This window comes from Agrilus planipennis, unplaced genomic scaffold (genome assembly GCF_000699045.2).
Source record: "Agrilus planipennis isolate EAB-ADULT unplaced genomic scaffold, Apla_2.0 scaffold3, whole genome shotgun sequence".
Taxonomy (NCBI): Eukaryota; Metazoa; Arthropoda; class Insecta; order Coleoptera; family Buprestidae; genus Agrilus; species Agrilus planipennis.
This window is the reverse complement of record NW_020442460.1, coordinates 342,650-352,735: the sequence shown is the minus strand read 5'-3', so window position 1 is coordinate 352,735 and position 10,086 is coordinate 342,650. Positions and strand designations below refer to the sequence as shown.

At 33.0% G+C, this 10,086-nt stretch overlaps 1 protein-coding gene across 1 annotated transcript; it reads left to right on the top strand.

The window, feature by feature from the left end:
- The first annotated feature begins 2,862 nt into the window (after nt 1–2,862).
- Nucleotides 2,863–10,006, top strand: LOC108737820. Its single transcript, XM_018470929.2, has 4 exons — nt 2,863–3,011; nt 5,061–5,317; nt 6,162–6,419; nt 7,020–10,006. Exons 1-4 carry the CDS (start codon nt 2,863–2,865, stop codon nt 7,361–7,363), a joined length of 1,008 nt encoding a protein of 335 aa, XP_018326431.1. The 3' UTR covers nt 7,364–10,006.
- Nucleotides 10,007–10,086: the final 80 nt, after the last annotated feature.

Below are 10,086 nucleotides of genomic sequence, written 5' to 3'. Positions count from 1 at the left end.
CAATGGCTGTATATAAATATATATATAATAATATGGAATTCCTTAAATCTTACCATTACAGTGGTATAGCCATACTATAGCTAATCTACCTATACCATCGAAAATTTAATAAAAATTGTAACCCTAACAAGCCAACCCGAAATAAGGATTACATTCGAAGTTTCTATATTCACTGTAATAATATTCATTAAATTTCGCCATTACTATTCATTAATTACTACTTGTACTCCTATACAAAACTCAGAAATTGTGAGTAAAATCTTTGAAATCTTGAGTTAGTTGCTAGGGTAGTTCAATATTTGTCAGGGGTAACCTTAGCCTGCCCTGGTATACTTCTGACTACGGCCCTGCATGCGTGTACGTATCATAATACCGTGTATTCAGAGAACAAGGACAGCTGTTGTGAAAACCCATGACTACTTTGCGTTAAGTTACAGTTGGTACACAACACATTTTGCTGAATGTGGACTTTTCGTATTCGACGACGGTTGTTCATTCGACTCTGGCTTTTGATGAGTGTACCGTAATACTATTGGTGTTGGTTAGACTTTCACAAGCGAAAATACGCAAAACGTTTCTACAAGGGCGTCCGATTTAATAATTCAAGTCGTTTATGGTTTTTGGCAGTTCTCAATATCTTTGCACTGTATCTACAAAATTCGGAATAGAGGAATATTTTTATGTATCACAATTCTCAGTTTACAAAAAGACAAAAATAATCTAAAAGTTTGGATACCTGCTCCATGAAAGAGGATTCCAGTGTCGCACCTAAGCGAAAATGACAAAAATGGTACTAGGCGCATTATGAAAATTTTTAGTTATATAAGATATGCATACCTAGTTCCAAAAAATTTTAATGAAACTGATGTAACAAAATGAATTAACATTGCTTGTAGTAAAGGTGAGAATAAGCTGTCCTTGTTCTCAATCGCTAATTTCGTATTGCAAGCACATCAGAAAATTTAGAAAAACAAATTGTATTAGTAAATATAGGCAGTTTCATGATGCGGTGAAATGCCTAATCAAATTTGAATCATAACAAACCTAATTAATTATAATGAATACAATTGTTACCTATAATCAATAAAAAGTCACAAAACGTAGCCTACATACTGCGGGCAACCTCCTTTTGCTGTTTGTAAAGACCTATAGAAATCTGTTTAAGGGTCTCGAAGATTAGCCCGTACAGACAGGCAGTCAATTTTTTTGAATATCTCAGTTTGTATGACGTATGACGTATGACATCGTATTTTTACAGTTTGCAATAGATATACCGAAATGAGATTCGCATGATACGCTACTGACTTCTGTTAATTTCAGAAACTACGCACAAAGAAACTTTGAAGCTCAGTAGGGGTTAAACAAAAACAATACCGAAACTGCAACAATGAAACGCGTATCGTCAGAAGGAACACTTCAATATCGATAATATTTAGAAGACCCTACGTAAGACGATCATCAATCTGGAATCACTTGGTTAAAAATAAAATTGAATTGCTCTATAGCAGCAGGGTCAGGTCGAGCGAGCAAACCGATATCCTGTAAAAGAAAATGTAGGACGAAATGTAGAAGTTAAAAAGTCAGACGTCGTCCTGCGGCACTGCCGACCCTCTGTGTATGAGTAAAACAGGTATATGGACACGGACGATAATTTTGTTGATTACCCAGTGCTGTTCGTTGCTGGCTGTAAAAACCAGCGAGTAGTGACAAATATGATAGCAGGAAACGGCCGCGCGACGTTGCCGCATGAACGATTTCATATCGATTATGCGAAGAAACGGGCGACAAAATATTTGACCGAAGCTGAGAAAGAGTTAAAGTTTAATTACAAAGCTTGCTTAAAAACCGATTCAACTTGGAAATGCATTTAAACAGATCTCTAAAGCAATCAGATCTCATTCAAATTTCCTTTATTTATACATCCAAAAAATAAAAACGCCGATTGTAATAAAATGCGGCACGTAAGGGAAAACTAGTTTCTTAAGTAAAAAATTATTGTTAGTGTCATTATGAAATTATTTTATGCACATTATAAAATGTAATTGTTTAAATTACATTCAGTTTTTGTTAAACTGAAGGAGTATCATCAGTTACTAAAAACAAAAAGGCATTTAACAGCTCGTAAATACCTAAGTATGTTTTTAAAATTACGAATTAAAGAATATATTTTAAATATTTTTGCTGATTAAATGATTATTATTGTTCTTAAAATTTTCTGCTACAGTTACACAACTTTTAATGTGATTTTGGCATATCTGTAAATAATGTGAACACAACAATCCCTGTGAAATGAATGTTTTTTTTTAAGTAGAAAATAATTGGAACGGTAATTAATTTCCGTTACTTTTTTCTTTCTTGCTGCCTACTTTTAATTTCATTAGACAAGGCACGAGGAAAGGCCGGGCAAAAATAAATTCGGTATTGATTTTCGCTGCAGTTTTAGTGTAAACAGATAAAATTTTACTATTTTTCGAAAGTTGAGTGTTCTTTTCTTATCACGAAACGACTGCAAGCAAAACCGATGACCTGTCGTCGGTCTACACACAGTGAACATATCAATTGATGAAGTGTCGGGCGTCAGTCCGAAAATTACTGCATAACGGAAAGAAATCCCGTTGCGCGACGTTTGGCAACGCGGCGAGCAGCAGGGTAATGCCAGACTTTGTTAGGCGGCCCAACCAAGCCAAGCCAAGCCAATGTTGAAGCCGTCGGTCGTCGGCGAGGAGCGCTAGCGCTAGGGGAACATCGAGGCCACAGCCATACGAGTGTTGGTGCTGCCGCGGTTAGTGCTACGGAAAACAGGCGCACTACTGTACATACAGCACGCCAGCGGAACAGTGCCAGTCGAGTTTGTGAACTACCATGGCCTCCGCGAAAGATACGGCCACTTTTTTTCAGCACGGTACTTCTTCGCAATTCGAACAAGTACTCAAGTTGTATCCGCAAGCCCTTAAACTCAAAGCCGAACAGAAAACAAAGAAAGCCGAAGAACTGATCAAACTAGACAATTGGTGAGTACTTTTTTTGAACAATGTCATTGAACTCGCATTTATATGTGCCCGCTGTCGGCCTCAGAGTGAGACACCCTCGCGATATCTTAGCGGCCGGTCATTAAAATCACGCTTGTCACGTGATAATCGATGACAACTGCACTCTACACCGAGATTTTCGTTGTTTACTCGCATTTTAAAGGTTATTAATTCGCTCATCTCCAATGGCTGTGTCGTGTCTAGAGTATAATGGCTACGTGCATCGTTGCTTGTATAAAGTTTTCTGGCTTCTTTCGAATAAATCTGTTTCAAACTTAACAAATATATCCTGTTTGCACATTTCTTTTGGTTAATAATTTGCACTTGCAACCGTTCGCGAACGACGTTTTATAAACAACAAGACCTTTTAACAACTTAACTACGTTGTCCTTTCAAAATGGTGCCTGATCAAACAAAGCTTGCTCGGATGACTTTAATAAATTGTTTATAAACGCATTTTCAACTTAAATTTTGACGCGTTTTATTTTCAAAATTCCTCAAGTAAAAACGTGTTATCCAATCGTGTTTGCGTTTGTTCCCTGTATGGTTATCACTAGTTTATTGGCGTAAATAATTGATAGCACTTTTGCATCGATGACGAATGAGGTGGGGATTTGTTTCATAAATTGGCTTATTTTGTTATTATTTTCACGAAAACGAAACGCAAAGTAAATGATATGTTAATTATTATATATTTAACGGGTTCATTATAATTTCATTGTCGTTTTGTAACGAAATCGGAGCTATAAGGACACCTGTTTGCTATGGAAAAGTACTAGGACAAACTCCAGTCTTTGGGTTGTATTGTTGATAATTGTAACATAAATACTTAACTTATTTCAACAATTTAACTAGGTAATATGAATTATATTTTCCTTGTAAAAAAACCGTTTCTGGCTGGGTTAATACTTATGATTAGACGTATTATTATTATGAATTGATAGTTTCAAGATAAATAAAATAAAGGGTTGTAAGTACCTACCCTGGGTACAATTATTGATTTAATTTGCTAATGATATCAAATAAGAAAATAATTAATGGGAGCAGTTATAAAAATACAGTTCAAGTTAGATTCGTTGAATCATCTTGCATATTATTGTTTTTTTAATTATCGTACGTAAAGTTCAAGATACCGATCTGGTTTGTTTGTTTTGGTTATTAAACTTCGAAATTACGTCACTGGTATCTGTCTACCTCTCGTCTTCAATCATTGTCAACGTGTACGGGTGTTCACAGTAACTGTTAAAATTCTCTCAATTCTCTTGATTAAAAAAAAAATACTTGGGAAGTTATGCCTATAATTAGCTGCTAATGATTACATAAGGAAATTAATATTTTTTTCTTAATAATACGTTTACCACAATTATCTATAGACTTTGTGATCTTAATTTTAATCTCCCGATTGAAAAGCAATAAATTACTGTACCCAAATATAAAAGCTTTTATAAATTTTCTTCATTTCTCTTTCAAAATTTAAGGCATAATGTACGTATGCATATGTCGATTTACTTTCCCTAATAATAAAACAACCCCCAACGTTACGAATGCACGTTTCACCTTGAACTTGAATACACTCGCGGAATTCAATCAATCAAGTTCAGAGGAGACTACTATACGTGCGAATAAAGTTATCCTTCTCTTATAATATGGGGACGCTGTTTTGTGTACGATATATTTTGCTTTATCACATCATATTTGGCAGGGCCGGACTTGAGATTTTAAACCCGCACGAATCGTCATAATAATTCAAGAGAAATTAAATAAGAAAGTACTTTCTGATCTAAAAATTGCCATTATTTTTTGAAAAATGGTTAATGCTTGTTAACTAGTTGAAGTTTTGATTATTTTTAACGAGTAAAGAAAAGAACCTACCTAGTTCTTTATGAACAATTAATGTCCCTTGTATGAAGTATGGCTTATTATGCCGGGTGAAATTTTATAGTTAAATACTTTCTGCCTTTTGTTGATCTTGTTAGTTTATCAATTTATCTATTTTCTTTTGCATTGTTTGTTTGTTATTTATACATGCAGGTATCAGAATGAATTACCTAAAAAAATCAAAAGTCGTGGCAAAGACGCCCACCTGTTACATGAAGAGCTGGTGCAAACGATGAAATGGAAACAAGTACGGGGTAAATTTTATCCCCAATTGTCCTACCTCGTGAAGGTCAACACACCCAGAGCTGTAATGCAAGAAACCAAGAAAGCCTTCCGAAAACTACCTAACTTAGAGCAAGCGATAACGGCCCTTTCGAATTTAAAGGGAGTTGGAACTACAATGGCATCAGGTAGCGCTAATCTATTTTTTATCAATGTAAAATATTTTTTTTGGGAAAAGTCTAAAATATAAAGTTCAATCTCACATTACTAGAAGTTATAGTGTTAAGTAGTAAAATAATTGCTGATCTCTTATTATAATGTTCTAAAAGGTGCCCCACTGGAAAGTGTACTTTAATGAAATGCAAACTTCAATCCTATAGTTAATTAACGTAACAGTGCTATGCGTTTTATCATGTACTACACAATTCCATACTAAAATGCAACCTTCACTGTAGATTGTGTTTTCTACTGACCATGTAATTCTCGTTTAAAATTGCTTTTTGAATGACTGCGACGATGAAAATATTCCGGCAATTACAAATTTCATGATAAAAAAGGTAAACGATCTACTATGCAGTTATACTCACGTAGAAGTTTATAAAATTAATGTTTAATTAGGTAGTGGAACGAATTTACTTATTTAAAAAGTATTTTCGTCAGCTGTTAAAAAATCATTTTTGTATTTAATAAAAAATACTACACAGGAATTAATAGAACATCAACTTTTCTCGAGAGGGTTTTCAAGAATAATGTAACTCATATTAGAGAATGCAACTCAAAACACTGTTTTGTGTAAAATTTACCATCAAATTTAATTAGCATGAACTGAGTACATTGAGTTTCTCATAAAAAATAACGTACCTATTATTGCATTGGTGAACTAGTATTTGAAAATATGCACATATATATATGTTTATAGGTAATATACCTTTATCATGTATTTTTTAGTTTGCGTTTTTCTATGCACTTTCATTATTACTGCGTTAAAGTGCGAGTGTGATAAGTAATTTTTGTTTATTGTTCTTTTTGTAGCCCTTTTGGCGGCTGCGTCACCAGAAAGCGCACCCTTCATGGCAGACGAATGTCTAATGGCGATACCGGAAATAGAAGGAATTGACTATACCACAAAGGAGTACCTGAAATTCGTTAATCACATCCAGACGGCCGTTGATAGGTTAAATAAGAATGTAAAAGAAGTTAACAGCAGTATCACGTGGTCCCCGCATAAGGTCGAGTTGGCTTTATGGACCCATTACGTTGTATCGGAACTTAAACCAGAATTGCTCTCTCGTAAGTTATAGAAAAATTCTACTAAGAACCCATGAAAAATTCTGATTTGGAAGTCGTTTTTGTTGCGAATATTGCAAAATCCTTTTGTTTGTGGTCAAATTGTTTACACTGTTTACGACATATTCTCTTTCTTTTAGTTGATTATAAAAGACACCTCAATTTGATTGTATAAAAGTCATAATGGATATTGTTTGTTACTACTATAATTTTTTAAATTTTCGGTATGCAAATAAAAACAAAATTATTTAGAAGTGTATAAGTAAAGGCCTAGTGTTCTTTTTTACTTAAAAAAATTCGCAATTTCTGAACTATAACAGAAATTTAACAGACGTAAAGTTGTTTTAAATGTACCCCAATTCTTCTACCTTCCAATTTAGTTTAATACTATTTTTTTTAAACACCCTGCATAATTCGGTATTAAGAAATCAGTTTAGGATAACTACTGTTTAACAATATGTTTGTTCGTTTTTGGCGTATAACTTTAAAATATAGTTCTCCTATATTGCCTCTATTTTCTTTAGAATGACGTTTAGAAGTCAGTAAGAGAAGAGCATGCATAAGAATTGTGTAGTTTCTTACCTTTGCTTCCTGTTGTTTCAGATGTGCCGCTAGAAAATGGGAATTCACTGAGCGCTGTAACGCCTGTGATGCACCAGAACGGGGACTCCCTGGACGCGACGACGTCAGATGAAAGTAACCAGGGTCCGTTGAACGGTAAGTCTGCAGCTGTCCTCGACGAAGATACAACCACCTCCTTCACCGAGGATAGTCAACCAGCCACGCCCATCGTTGCGAACGATGAAACGAATGACAGTATCGTGTCCGACTCGACCAACGATTCGGTATCGGGTGACCTGAAGAGACCCCTCGATGATGACTCCAACTCAAATTCCGAGGAACAGCCTTCTAACAAAAAAATAAAAAGTAACATAGGCGACAAGTGACAAATGAGGCGGATGGTGTCGTAAAAATCCTCCCCCCACCCACCTACACAAATACACACACATTTGCACTTCATTTTTTCTAAGTTTTAAGATTAGAGTTATCGTGAATGTTTAAACAAAATAATGCGTAGTTTTTAATTTTTATGTTGTGATCATTTCTCTTTTGGGTGTTTTTTTGTGATTTCGTTTCTTTTTTTGTTGCTTCTATCTGAAAAGTGAACCCCTTTTTTTTTTTACCAAAGTCGTCTTCATATTAATTTCCTCAAATATTTGCCCTTGGGTTTCATACATGTAAGTATTTATTTTAATAAACCTTTGATGGCATTGTTATCCGTTTTGAGAGAAAAAAAATGTTTTATACATACTTTTCAAGGAAAAAGTAATAACAAAAATTCTTGTAGTCCATAATTTCATAGTTGACCCGATGTTGAAGAGGTGAAACAAATTTAACAATTTTTACTTAAAGTGTAAATGAAAAGATTTAAATACATATATGTGCAAACAGTTCTAAGTTGCTTGCACTATTTGTTAACATTCATAACTGTTCTTTGCAGCCTATATGTAAAAAGGCTGTAAAAAATTATTAACAACTTTTATAATTAACAAATAAAGAATTTTCAAAACAAAAAAAAATGGACAATTCCTGAATAAATTAAAATTAGTACCTTTGCATTAAAAACCAGCTATTTCTTTTTGTCCTTTGAAATGTGATAAAGTACAACTGCCATAAATGTAAGTATTTTGTAAACATTCATTTAGTAAATGAATACTGCAGAATGTGTAAATGAAAAACAATTGTATTGTCTTGAAATATTTCAAATTTCTCTCAAAATGTGTCAGTTTATATTAAGGATATTGGCCTTTCTTCATATTCATACAGTGTACTCCTTTGCTTTGTTCTTTCGAAAACACCCAGAAAACGGAAGGTATTTGCATTTTTTTTCTGAGTAATCGTACATAGTAAATATTTTTGGATGGATGTTGCAAGCAAAACGCAGTGGAAATCAAAAAAGAAATGTTTTACGTTGCCGATTTTTTCTGCTTTGCCTTGTACTTTGATAAATAGGTATTTTATTATCAGAAACAAAGAATCGTATAAAATAAAATTTTTAAATTTTATTGAGATAATTGATTATAGAATCGTTTCATTGGATTCCTTTGTTCTCTTTCATTCTCAAAATTGGTTAATTAAAGAGAACATAGAAGTTCCAGTCGTTCGTATTCTTATCAGTTGTACACTGAAAATAAACTGCTTTGCAAAAGTACGCGAGAGATAATAATACTAACAACATTCTACTGATAAGACCGCGTACGCACAATATGGATACTTATTTATCAAATTACGTAGTTACCATTGCCTTTTATTTAATTTTCACTTAAATAATATAAATAATAAATCGGAGTATGTGACGTTAAAAAAGTCATGGAAAAATATCCATTGTTTCTTTGTTGTTTTTTTTTATTTTATTTCTAGTTTTACTATTTTGATACTTTAAAAAAAAAGCTAACAAGATTTTCTTAATCGTTATAGTATACATAGTAGCAGCATTAAGTAATTTATTTCATTTATCTTTTTAATTTATAGGCATTCGTATATTATATGTATTAATGCAAGGTACATTCCATTTCATGTTTTTTTTTCGTTTTGTATGTTAAAAAAGTGTCATTATAGTTTCTTTTCTAAATAATTTTGGAAAATACGCAAATTCTAAAAGACTCAAAGAAAACAAAACTTTCATAATTTACAAAAGTTAAACGAAAACAAAAATGGAACGGTTCAACTTACTAAATAAACATAAAAATTAATAAAGTCATTTCCTTTTGCAGTTCGGAAACAAAGCCTGTTACATTTTGGTAGACATAATAATCGTTGAAACATGATGCTAATTAATTACTTCATCGAAAAATGAATGTAATAATTGTAATACATAATGTTTCTTGATAATTACTTGCAAAAATTGTGCGTTTTATAATTTCTTGTACGTGAAAGTGTTATTTTCTTATATTTTACACCCATGAACCAAATAACTGATTATATGGTAATGTAACGTGTAAAAAGAGAAAAAATGTGAGAAACAACAGAGACTTCAAATGTAAATAATTAATTCAAGACATTCGGCGTTATGAAATCGGCGGTAATACAAAAAAAATAAAATGAAAATGTAATGTGCGGCCCGGCGGTTTTTTAATTTCGAACGTCGTTTCGTAAAAATAATTAAAAATATTTATATAGATATGTATAGACGAAGACGACCATACGACCATGGAAATATTAAAGATGATAATGATGAAGAAGAAGAAATAAACAGAAAACAAATAACTGAATGCCTTTACGAATAATATTGTAGAACATATTATACACTTTTACAAAGAAGAAAAAATAAAAACAAAATAGTTAGTCACTTTATTATTTAATTAATAAAATAGCGAGGTGTTACGTCTCTGAGCGCGGATGTTTTTGCTTGTAAATAGTTATCCGCTCCCCCTTATAAAGAAACCTGGCTTTCATTCTTATAAATATTGTTAACACGCATGCTGGCTCGCCGACAGAAATATCCGCGGTCAGACTTTCTAAGTTATCATTTGTAGAAATCATTTGAGGTTTTTGTAGAATATTTTCATAAATATAAAATTTCACGGCTACAGTTATGTTTCATTTAATTAATTAAGGACTTACGAAGGACAAGAGGAGTAATGCAACGACAAGGACAATGAGTAAAATT

Excerpts from the sequence above, each read along its gene's own strand:
- LOC108737820 (XM_018470929.2), top strand. The coding sequence starts at position 2,863 with ATGGCCTCCGCGAAAGATACGGCCACTTTTTTTCAGCACGGTACTTCT. Across the intron at positions 3,012-5,060 it reads CTGATCAAACTAGACAATTG|GTATCAGAATGAATTACCTA; the intron begins GTGAGTACTTTT and ends TTATACATGCAG. Across the intron at positions 6,420-7,019 it reads TAAACCAGAATTGCTCTCTC|ATGTGCCGCTAGAAAATGGG; the intron begins GTAAGTTATAGA and ends CTGTTGTTTCAG.